This window comes from Diabrotica virgifera, chromosome 8, assembly GCF_917563875.1.
Source record: "Diabrotica virgifera virgifera chromosome 8, PGI_DIABVI_V3a".
Classification (NCBI taxonomy): Eukaryota; Metazoa; Arthropoda; class Insecta; order Coleoptera; family Chrysomelidae; genus Diabrotica; species Diabrotica virgifera.
The window spans coordinates 90,509,431-90,522,535 of record NC_065450.1 but is presented as its reverse complement, the minus strand read 5'-3'; the positions used below and the strand labels follow the sequence as shown (position 1 = coordinate 90,522,535).

Below are 13,105 nucleotides of genomic sequence, written 5' to 3'. Positions count from 1 at the left end.
AAACATTTTATCGTTAGCGGCTTCTGGAGTGTCTGAGACATATCTTATTTCATTGATAAAATGCACAGTCCCACCGATTTCCACTTGAACCATACCATAAAAAACATTCTAAATTTCATGTTCTTTGCATATACTTCAAAGAATATTCTCGTATCGAATATACTGAGCACATTCCTGTACGTAGTATCTCGGAATATTCAAAACAAGGGAAAATGAAAATGTAGTATGTCAAAGTGTGAGCATTAGCTCCGATGATGACGTTTATGTCGAAAGCGCTCAGCTAAAGAAATAAATTATTTACACACTTTGACATACTACATTTTCATTTTCCCTTATTCATTCAAGTGTGTACAAACTTATCAGTCTTTCAACTATATTCAAAACAGTTTACAAGCATAGCATGTACCATAAAAAACATTCTAAATTTCATGTTCTTTGCATATACTTCAAAGAATATTCTCGTATCTAATATACTGAGCACATTCGTGTACGTAGTATCTCGGAATATTCAAAACAGTTTATTCTTAGAATATACCTTTATCGAACATTCTTGACACATACGTACAAGTATATGCTTGATACCTACATTCTACATACAGGGTAGCGAGAAAATATGGAAACACGGTAATTTCTCGGAAACCGTTTGAAAGATTTTTATAAATTTTGATGGGTAAGGGTGCTCTAATATGGCCGATGTTATAGTGGTAATTACATTGTTGTCAAATCTTTCGTTTTTCTGGAAATCTAATGAACTTTATTATTTTAAATAGAACACCCTATATATTTTTTGCATTTTGAAGTTCTTAGGGAATACTGATTATTTTTTATGTTATATTCCCTATACCTAAATACCATAATTTCGGAGTTATTGGTACATTTATTAAAAAAATATATTTTTGACAAATTATAAAAATCAATTTTTTCGGACCGGATAGACATTATTTTAGTTTCTTTGGATCACTGAAAACAAAAAAGATCTTTTGTAATTTTCCTCAAAAGTTAATCGTTTCCGAGTTATAAACAATTTAACACTGAAAAAAATCGAAAAATGACGATTTTCTAGATTCAAGAACACAAGTTAAAAATATTATGTTTGAAACTACGAAGTACCTAAATGCAACTTCAAACCTTATCTTATCAGATTATAAGTGATTTGGTCTTATTTCATTCTAAAACATTATTTTGTAGTTATTAATGTAGCCCAATCGCCCGTCCTCTCATATGAGCTTCGTTAACAATTAAAAAAAAAACAATATTTTAGAATAAAATATGCCAAAAACTCTCATAGGTATCTGATAGAAAAAGGTTTGATCTTGAATTCAGGTACTTCCTAATTTTAAAAATGGTTTTTTTACTTGTATTTTTGAACCTTGAAAATCGTCATTTTTCGATTTTTTTTTTAGTTCTAAATTGTTTATAACTCGGAAACGATTAACTTTTGAGGACAATTACAAAAGACCTTTTTTGTTACCAATAATCCAAAAAACCTAAAATAATGTCTACCCCTGCCGATAAAATAGATTTTTAGAATTTGTTAAAACAATTTTTTTTTTATAAATGTAGCAATAGCTCCGAAATTATGACATTTAGGTATAGGGGAATATAACATGAAAAATAATTAGTATTTTCTTAATGACTGCAAAACGCAAAAAATATACAGGGTATTTTATTTAAAATAAGAACGTTCATTAGATTTACAGAAAAAATGAAGATTTGACAACAATGTAATTACCACTATAATATCGGCCGCATTAGAAGACGCTTACCCATCAAAATTTATAAAAATCCTTCAAGCGGTTTCTGAGAAATTAGCGTGTTTCCATACTTTCTCGCTACCCTGTATAAGTACTTTTTACAAAATCTTTAGAATATATCTTTGGAAAAAGAATATATTTTTATGTATATATAGGAAGAATAATGTTAGCCTATAGATTATCAACTTTGTTAAGGTACTAGTACACTTTAGAAGACCAATAATAAGCATTTTTTCAAGTTTTTTTTTCTCAGAACCTTTTTTAAAAATCATAAATCTTTTTACATACTAATATCTAACTCTTAGATAATACAAAAAATATACCTTTTTTCATTTATGCACGTACACAAATATTGTAGAGGGCGCCAAAGTCGAGGCCTCGAAAAAAAGTAGTTCCGATGGCGGACAGTCAATCTCAGGGATATTTGAAATAAAAAAATCATACGGCATTTGAAAAATGACGGTTTTTTACGTGACAATTGACCACCGTTAGTGAAAAATTCCGCAAAAAAAGATTTTACGGAAATTTGGAAAATTTTTGTGAAAAAATCGCCCGTTTTTATTCAGTTTTTCATGGTTAAAAAATATTTAATTTTTATTTTTTGGTCAAATTGTGGTAAATTGTCATGCAAGAAACCTTCCTTTTTCAAATGCAGTACGATTTTTTGATTTCAGATATCCCAATCCTCAGAATAACTGTCCGCCATCATTTTTCGAGGTCTCTACTTTTGCCTTTGGCGCCCTCTACAATATTAGTGTACGTGCATAAATTAAAAAAAGATATATTTTTTGTACTCTCTATTTTGTAAGAGTTAGATATTAATGTGTAAAAAGTTTTGTGTTCATTTTTAATAAAGATTCTGAAAAAAAAAGAATGTGTGTGTACTTTGTACGCACTACGCACGTAAGAAGTTATACTTCTATTATAATATAATTTCAACGAAATAAATATACCTACTTAACAGTTACAATACAAAAAATTAACAATAATTACCAAAAATGAACCAAAACTTAACAATGTCAAATATTAAAAAAAAAAAAAAGAAAAAAATATGAATCGTCCGGGATTTGAATCCACAATCTCGCGATTTTTTGATCTCTGGTTCAATGCTCTACCAACAAGGCCATCAAGCCGCATGCTACTTACCTTTCAGATATACATAATTATACACGGTGACAAGTGAAATATAAAAATAGATGTTTTATTATTTTACGCCCAAGGAAGACAAATCCAAAGACACAAAATTATAATAAAAAACCTTTTAAACCACCTTTTCCAAATTGCGCAAGTTGTATTATTAATATTAATGTTAATAAATGAAATATAAATATTTTGACGTTTCACAATTTGACAATTCACTTTTAACTGCAGTGCCTTAAAATTTTTAAAGCACTAGTGCCTTAAAGTAGCATTTTTAACGCTCCTATGGAGTCCTAAAAATTGCATTTTTAACACGTTTGTAGAAAAATATATTTAAAAACACTAATATATTCTTTCCACACATTTTCTGGACTGATACATACATACATTAAAACATTTTAAAGTATAACTTCAAAATATAATATGAAAAAAATAATTATAAATAAAAATATAATATGAAAACTATTTAAAAAGACAGTATAACTATTAACTAACCTTTGTTGTTTCTCTTCCCACAAATTTTAAAACGCAACAACCATACATAACCAAACCGTCAACCGTCCAAACCACAGCTGCGCTACAGCTGCCATATTGGATAATTTTTGACATGTCATTTGAACATCCAATCAGAACAAAGTTATAATGCGCATGCGCCGGGATCGTAGGTTTTAACATATAAAAATTCACCCTCATATGGCGCGTAAAGAAGTATAACTTCAAAAATTCTTGAAAAAATGCTTATTCTTGGTCTTTTAAAGTGTACTAGTACCTTAAGAATAATTAATAATATTTAAAAATTGATGTATGTAGGTATTTACTATTGGACTACCAAATTCATTATTTAAAATTATTTTAATTGTATGGTAAAAAAGTTATTAATAGGTATACTATTTTGATTTAAGTTTGTCATGAGTATTTTAACATACAATTTTATATTTAACAATAAAACACTGAAAACGTTTGTTTTCTATACTTCCACAAAATTTATTATAACTAAGTGACTACAGCTGTTTCGGCGAAGTGCCTTTCTCAAGTGATCACTTGAGAAAGGCACTTCGCCGAAACAGCTGTAGTCACTTAGTTATAATAAATTTTGTGGAAGTATAGAAAACAAACGTTTTCAGTGTTTTATTGTTAGATAAAATGAACTTCCATCAAGTAACGGTCGAATCCATCAATTTTATATTTACTTGGAATTGACATTCAGGTAAGCTAGGTGGCTGAGCTAAAACCCACAAACAAAGGGGAAACGACCACTGCATACGTACATAAGGGGTAGGGGGTTGGGAACAAAGGCAAAATACAAAATATGAAAATATGTAGTTACAGTTAGGCATCTGGCATTTGTGTCTACACTCAGCGAGTTATGACGAAGACCAAGTAGGCCCTATTTCTACAAGGACCCTATTTCTACAAGGACTAGGAACATACATAATTAACCTTTTTATTTTGTTTGCGGTCAACTTAAAAATAAAAAATTCATTTTGGTACTTCAATATTACTTAAATAGTAAGTAGGTATGTATATACACTGTGTCCGTAAAGTATGGAACAAATTCTTTTTTAGCTAAACAGAGCATTTTAAGAAATAATATTGATTAAAATTGGTACAGGGTGGACAAAAATACAATAGTTTTGTGTGTGTTCATAAAGTAACGCGTTATAATTAACAATATTAATTAATTAAAAATACTTATTGTCTAGCGGACAGAATATGATGAAATACATGACTTTATTAATGTTCGAACTGCAGCCCTTGCTGTATTTGACAACCCAAACGTTGTACAAATTCTTGTTGAACCTTGTTTATTGTGTCTTGAGAAATATTGTTTATTGCTCTCCGAATTCTCTGTTTTAATTCTTAAATATTTGCTGGTTTTATTTGATACACAACATTCTTCAGATGGCCCCACATAAAATAATCCAACCAAAGGATTGAAATCTGGTGATCTCACTGGCCATTCAATAGGTCCACATCTACCAATCCACCTGTTCGGAAAAATTTCATCTAGGTACCTTCTAACATCTGCAGCATAATGTGGAGGTGCACCATCCTGTTGAAACCATAAACTTTCATCAAAACCTCCAGGATTACGTCTGCTGGGAAACAAATTACGTAAAGTAGGTACGAGATACCCCTTAAAAACTCAAGGTACGTTGCCCCGTTTAAATTACCTTCGATAAAGTAGGGTCCGATGATTCGATTTCTTAAGTTGTGCTCATTACGACGCGCCAAGCCTTACTCCGATCAATGTATCGTATCCATGTATCCAATACCAGGTAAAATATATGCAATATTTTAAATACTGTCGGCAAACGTACAACAAACACTGAGTAAATACGAAGGGACGGCAGCAATAGATACTAGGCGAGGATACAATCCATTGCTCTCCGTAGTGAGCAAACCCTTAGGGTAATTTAACTAACGCGTTACTTTATGAGCACACACAAAACTATTGTATTTTTGTCCACCCTGTACCAATTTGAATCAACATGTGTTGGAATACAATACATTTTTGGAATCAGCTCAGCTAGAGTAATCCGAAAATTGAGACAAAATGGGGGTGTTCCATTTAAAAAAAATGACGGTGACGTCATTACTCGAAAGTAATTCACCTTGTATATTAGAATATTATTTTAAAATACGGTAAATTAAAATCAAAAATCGACGTGTTTTAGGATTATTTCTTAAAATGGTCTGTTTAGCTAAAAAATAATTTGTTCCATACTTTACGGACACAGTGTAGGTACATATAAATAACATATAAATTTTAATTATTTACATTCATATTACATAATATATAGGTATTTGGGTACTATAGGTATTTATATATTCAGCATTTTTATTTTTGTATGCACATAATAACTAAATATATTATTGTGTTTTCAATTTTATCAATCAAAGGCAAAATGAAAATTAAATTAAATTTTTTTTTAAATAACGCGGGCACATAAATTTGATACACCCTGTATATTGAGCTGTAGATATTTCTTAGAATGTAGTTTGGATGTAAGTAGATTTCTCTTTTAATGAGCTTTCCGATGAACCATTAAAGACTTTTGTGAATAATTAAAGTGAAAATAACGATGTATTTAGATGTAAAATGGAAAAAGATTGTTTAGGGTATAGGTAATTATAAATTTCTCGAAATTGATAATTGAAAAGAAAGTTGGAATTTTAATATCTTTATTTCAACACGAGTATATGATGGAGAGTTTCTCCGAAAGTAATTAGGATTGTCGGAATAATTTTGAAAATGACTGTTTTGTTTGTCGAATGGAAAAGTCGAGGTTTCTGATGCTTGGCAATGTGGAAGGGGAAAAGTAGTTAGAATGATTGAGAGAGGTTGAAAAGGAAGGCATTATGTTTTTGGCATCGCTAAGGAGCGGTTCGACGTGTTAGTGGATAGATAGTTAGCAGATACCAGTGGCTGTTTGATAGTGGAGAATAGTGTTGAAAAGTGGAACGAGAGACAGATCAAATTGAGACGAAATACCTCTTTGATTCTGTATTATTGTGAGAAGGAGAGCAGAGAATTTTTGGAGTTTTGTTTGAATCGAGTACGTGTCAAAAGAGACCCGGCTTGTTGGAGAATTGGTGCTGGTATGCTGATAGTTTTGAAGCTGGACAACGGAGAGAGGCTTTGATGAGTAGCCTTTAACATAGTCAACGAGGGAGAGCTGTTTTGGGTCACGAGAAGACATCAGAGTGAGTGAAGCAAAAGGTCAGTCAATTTATGTGAAAGAGATTTTTATGTTCGGAAACTAAATTTTTGAGTAAAAAGCATATGAATTAAAATTCCAATATTTCAAAAAGTAAATAGTAAATATAGGTAATCTTGCGAATACATAAATTTGTTTTGTTTAGTTTGTTTTACCAAAGTCATCGGGAACAAACCGATAAATTGTTTTTTTTTATTAACTATAATAAATTTAAGTGGTATAAATTTTATTCGGACATCTGTGTCCACAGGTTTTTAGATTCGATAGATTTCAGAGTATTGATTTTGATAAATAAAAGACAATTCTGTATTTTTATTTTAATATTTTGCTTTATTTCTTTTCCCTATTTTATCCCGATTAGGATCAACTCAGAGATACTGAACCCACGAGAGAAGATAAGTATAACGTGAGATAATTTGGATTTTTTTTAATAGTATAAAAAAGGCACCCTGAGATTTTTTATTCAATTTTTATGTATGATTTGCGACAATTAAATAATTAATCAAATAAATAATAATTAATATAAAATTAATAAGAAGCAGATCATAACAATATATACCTACTTACCTATATTTATATTACTAACTAAAATTTATATTTTTTGTATTTACTTTTTAAGTAATATTGTAAAATGTACTAACTATATTCTCACATGCAATATGTAAATATAATACTTAGTAGAAAGCAGAACCTAGGATCAGATTCGGTGATGCTGAAAACATACTTCTGAGCAAACTTCCTTGGAATATTCTTCCCATATACTAAAAATATGTCCGGTAGTACATTCTAAGCATATAAATAGAAGGTTTATAGCACCTCCTTAGAATATCCTAAAAAGTATATTCTTGGTATATACCGGAAAGAAGTGCGGTAGTACGTTCTAAATATATAAATAGAATGTTTAAGTACTGTAATGTAGTGGTAGCCCAAGCGGGGATTTTTGCAGTTACTCGAGCGCGTCAGATTATCATATGTGGAGAAACCTGGTACCCTGCAGATGTACCTCTACCGTATATTGGCTCTTAACACAGGAGAGGTCGTTAAGGGGAGCCCGAAAAAAATATTTCCTTAAAAAAACTCGAAATTATCAGATTAAGATAAGGTAAGTTAAGTACCTACATGCAAGAGAGTGTATATTTCAAAAATCTCACGATTTGGGCCGGGCGTAAGGAAATGGGTGAGTCCCAAAGTTTCACAAGAAAAATGCGAATATTTCGCGAAATGAATGACAGATCGAAAAACTAAAAAATGTGCTCAATATTTTTTAAAAATCTATCGAATGATACCAAACACGACTTCCCACGGAGAGGAGTGGGGATTAAATTTAATATTTTAAATACGAATCCCGCGATATTTCGCGAAATTAACATCAAATCTAAAAACTGTAAAATACACATATTCAATATTTTTAAAAAATCTATCGAATGGCACCAAACACGACCCCCATGGAGGCGTGGAGGGGGGTTACTTTAAAATCTTAAATAGGAGCCCCCATTTTTATTGCAGATTTGGATTCCTTACGTAAAAATACGTTACTTTTATTCGAAACATTTTTTCGAATTATGGATAGATGGCGTTATAATTGGAAAAAACGATTTTGGAAATGGAAAATTAAATTAAAAAATGGCAAGTGCCCACTAAAATGGAAAACTTTGCTTAACTTTTTTTGGTTTTAGGACCTACTCTTCACAACCCAATAGGTCACCATAACGCTCGAGTGACTGCACATTTAGCATACTTTGCTCCCCTACTATAGTATATACTCAGCATCTGCTCTGCACATTCCCAATGGTAATTACGCATATTCTCAGCTTATACTTTTTCTGAAAAGTATGTTCTATGAATATACTACGAACATGAAATTGTTATGTGGGAAACTATTTAATGGCTGCAGCTGTACTTACGTAATAGAATAGACTGCAGAATAAAAACTAAACAGTTAGTATGGTATAACTAGAACCAAACCCAGACATCCAAAGTGAAAGTTATCCTCCAACACCAAATTGTTCTATATGGTTTACATAATGTTCAGAAAAAAGTCACACCATTTTGAGCGTCGCGTTTTGGTGGAGAGGGGGGAGAAATCGGTAAATTCGTAGTTTTTTACGTTTTTCGTCAATATTTCTAAAACTATGCGGTTTAGCATGAACAACCTTCTATATAAAAATGTTTTACATTAAATTTGAAATAAAAAAGGTCCTATGCATAATCCTTCTAAAATAAACGGTTCCGAAGTTACGGACGTAGTACCTATAGTATAATTGGTCCAAAAATAGGCCTAACCCAAATATCCAAATCAAAAGTTTTCCTCCAACACCAAATTGTTCTATATGCTCCACATATTGTTCAGTAAAAAGGTACACCATTTTGAGCGTCCGGCTTGGGGGGTAGATTGGGGAGAAGTCGGTTAATTAGTAGTATTTTTACGTTTTTCGTCAATATTTCTAAAACTATGCTTTAGCGTAAACAATGTTGTATACAAAAATGTTCTACATCAAATTTAAAACAAAAAAGGTCTATACATAATTGTTATAAAACCAACAGTTCCAGAGTTACGGAGGGTGAAAAGTGGAGGTTTTCGATACTTTTTATATTTTTTGGGCAATTTATAATATTATTACTGATGAAAGAAATTTTCTTTAACAGGATTGTGTTTTATAAATAAAATTTGCTATTTCAGTGGCCGATGGTAAGTTAGTGATAAGCCCTTGAAGAAACGTCAACCTTCACCACCCAAAATAATCATCAATTGTCCAAAAAATATAAAAAGTATCGAAAACCTCCACTTTTCACCATCCGTAACTCTGGAACCGTTGATTTTGTAACAATTATGTATAGGACCTTTTTTGTTTTAAATTTTATGTAGAACATTATTGTATAGAACATTGTTACGCTAAAGCATAGTTTTAGAAATATTGACGAAAAACTTAAAAAAACTACTAATTTACCGACTTCTCCCCCATCTTCCCCCAAACCGGACGCTCAAACGTAACTTTTTACTGAACAATATGTGGACCATATAGAACAATTTGGTGTTGGAGGAAAACTTTTACTTTGGATGTCTGGGTTAGGCCTTTTTTTGGACCAAGTAATACTACCTCCGTAACTTTGGAACCGTTCATTTTAGAAGGATTATGCATATGCATAGGACCTTTTTTATTTAAAATTTAATGTAGAACATTTTTGTATAGAAGATTGTTCATGCTAAATCGCATAGTTTTAGAAATATTAACGAAAAACGTAAAAAACTACGAATTATAGAACAATTTGGTGTTGGAAGATAACTTTCACTTTGGATGTCTGGGTTATGCCATCTTTTGGATCCATTGTATCATACTAAGTGTAAGCTTACTAAAATCTCTGGTAAAATAAAATTAAGGACCGAATAAGTATATAGGATAGGTACATAAGCATATCTACTTTATTTAGGTACTATTTGATTATGATCTAAAAAAAATGAAAAGTCAAAGATAATATTTAGTAGATAAAATATAAATGTACGCACCATTTATTGAAGCTCCTCTGTTGTGTATATCTCTAATGGGAACAAAACTAGCTAAAGGTTGTGTAGGTAGATTCAGCAACTCCAAATATGGTGTAAGTATTCCGGCATGTCTAAGCAAAGTTGATTGCTCGGACAGAGTTAGACTGTAAGGAGAAGTTACCATTGGTCTAAAACGTTCGCCATTGGTACCAAGAGACCTTATTTTAATAGAAGGGTTTATAACTTCAACTAAAAGGAAAAGTGTTGCTGACTGTAGATATTAGTTGGAAATGACTTGGGCTAAGTAAAGCCTCATTTACCTATAGGTCTGGATCCCGCGTATGAAAAAAAAGTTGATTAATAGCAAGTTGAAAATTTGTTAATAGCTTAAGGGTGTCTAGTCAGATAAACTTTGATATATGGGAACACTGGAACAGGGGCAGTTTTAATTGTGGAACAGGTTAAAAATTTGGAATGGTCAGACTACGAAAACGGCACATGTATTTTGTCCGACAGAACAGACTTAAACTCTCCGAACAGAGATTAAACTCTCATGCAAAAATCAGACTGCTATTTATCACCTGTCATAATTCCTGTCATTTGACATATTCTACATGTTCCACTCATTAAAACGCCCATTTGGTGATAAATAGCAGTCTGATTTTTGCATGAGAGTTTATTAATCTCTGTTCGGAGAGTAAGTCTGGTCTGTCGGACAAAATAGGTACATGTGCCGTTTTCGTGGTCTGACCGTTCCAAATTTTTAACCTGTTCCACAATTAAAACTTCCCCTGTTCCACTGTTCCCATATATCAAAGTTTGTCCGACTAGACACCCTTAAGCTATTAACAAATCTTCAGCTTGCTATTAATCAACTTTTTTTTCATACGCGGGATTCAGACCTACTACACTTGGCAAGTTTACTGGCTGAAAGTACTTGCGGCCACCAAACTTGCCATGTGTAAACAACAGAAGAAAGCTAGTAAGTGCACTTTCCTGTTGTTTACGTATGGCAAGTTTAGTGGCCGCAAGTAGGTACTTTCAGTAAGCAAGTAAACCTGCCAAGTGTAAATGATGAAGCTTAAGTATAAATTTTTAAAATAATAATATATTTTATTTCAATAAATGTATGTACTTACCAACATCTCCTGTGCGAAATATATTATTCATTTGATAAATAGCCTCAGAAGAACTCCAGTATGTTACATTTATATAATCCTTAAGGGAATCCCTGATGGTAAAATTCCAAACTGCTCTAAACATACCTTCAACACAAGAACTCGAATCCCTAAATCTACGAGGTTTGTCCTTTTTAATTATAATACCAACAATAAGAATATTTGTCAAATTAGGATTTAAATCAGTTAAACGCGTTTTTCGAAGAGCAACAACGGGCATATCCAATTCCATTTTACAAAATTATTTTTTAAAAGCAACAGGTAGGTACTTAACTAAATGTTTTACTATTATATTTTGAAATTTAAAATGTAGTCTTCGGTTTACACAATTTGATTTTTAACAAAATTTCTACCAACCTTCATCTAATATGTTGTTTTCTTACTTAATTCCATAAAAATCAAACTAATTTGATTAATTCAGATAATAACAAATAAGCAAATAATGACCAACTGTCAAAAAGTTTGAAAGGTGTAGTTGGCGTGTCTAATTGGATGAATGGTCTACGTGCTTGATTGACAACCTCATATACACGGGTTCAATCCCCAATGCAAATTTTATTTTTTTATTTTTTTTTTAACATTTTATGATTATAAGTATACATTATATAATTTTTTTTTCAGAAAATACGTATTTGGTTAAAATTTTTGCTAACAATTGTTCCGAAATCATTTCTTTGTGCAATTTTTCAATGTGTTTTATTGGCATGATTAATTTTAACTAGTCCAGAGAAATAAGTTTTTTTGGATACTAAGTATACACCTAATAGGTGTACATCGGGTCTATTGAATAAAAAGAAGTATTTGCTTTTACTTCCTCGTATTTAAGTATTTACTTAATAGTAATTGAACAAAGCATTAAAGAAATGACTTTATTGAATTACTATTAAGTAAATACTTAAATACTTGTACAAATACTTGTTTTTATTCAATAGACCCATTATAAATACAAAAATGCCCCTCACAGTTCGGAGGAAAACCTTAGTAATTAACAAATAAGGGTCAAAAATTGCAGTTTTTTTTTGTTTAAATCGCTACAGGAAAAAATAGGGTAGTTAAATATCTTATTTAGAGCAGTCATCTTTGAGTAGATGACCAAAAGTTTAAAATGACGGTTTTTGAATTTTAGTCCCATCATTTGTTGCTTCGGAAATTTCAAAACAAGACTAAAACTTCGAAAATCAAAAATTTGCTATAATTTTTGCTAAAATGAACTTGCACTTTGATATTGCATGAAAAGTAGAGTCAAACTGTGCATATAATACCTACACAAAAAATTTCAAGACGATTCGTCAATTAGTTTAATTTTTATTCAATTTGTTTATCCCACAGAGCTTTTTTACACGCTTTTCTTTAGTTCAATAGTTTGCGTTAAATCTTTAGACGTTAATTTGACTGCCTTTTCTCCAATGCAAATGAATGAAGATTTGTAGACATATTTATGCATTGGTGGGAACAATAGGTACACGAATAGTCATTAAAAAAATTGTTTATGTTTATTGTTTAAATAAAAAAAACGATTTTAATGGAAAATTCTTAAATTCTCTTGTTTTTTACAATGTAAAAAACTTGAAACTTTTACGGATTGTAGCTAATGACATGAACTATACATAATTTTACTTTTTGCGTTAATTTTTTACGTTATGCTTCATAAATAAACAATAAAGTTTCAAATTTTGAACGCTCATATATTTGTTTATATAAAAATCGGCGCTTATTCGTGTCAAATTTCAATACGATACGAAATAAAACTTCAACCAACATTCAAATTAAAAAAATTCGTGTTTTTATCGTAGTCTTAGAAAAACCACCGGTAGAGACGTTTTGTGC

General features: G+C 31.1%; 1 protein-coding gene across 1 annotated transcript in view; it reads right to left on the bottom strand.

Annotated features, from left to right (window-relative positions):
* Positions 1-11,675, bottom strand: part of LOC126890816 (meiosis-specific with OB domain-containing protein) — a 99,797-nt gene extending 88,122 nt beyond the window's left edge. The window contains exons 1-2 of the mRNA XM_050660008.1: positions 11,240-11,675; positions 10,122-10,349 (exon numbers count right to left, since the gene is read on the bottom strand). Coding sequence (XP_050515965.1) covers positions 10,122-10,349; positions 11,240-11,510 — 499 coding nt within the window. The 5' untranslated portion in view covers positions 11,511-11,675. The remainder of the gene's footprint in view (positions 1-10,121; positions 10,350-11,239) is intronic.
* Positions 11,676-13,105: the final 1,430 nt, after the last annotated feature.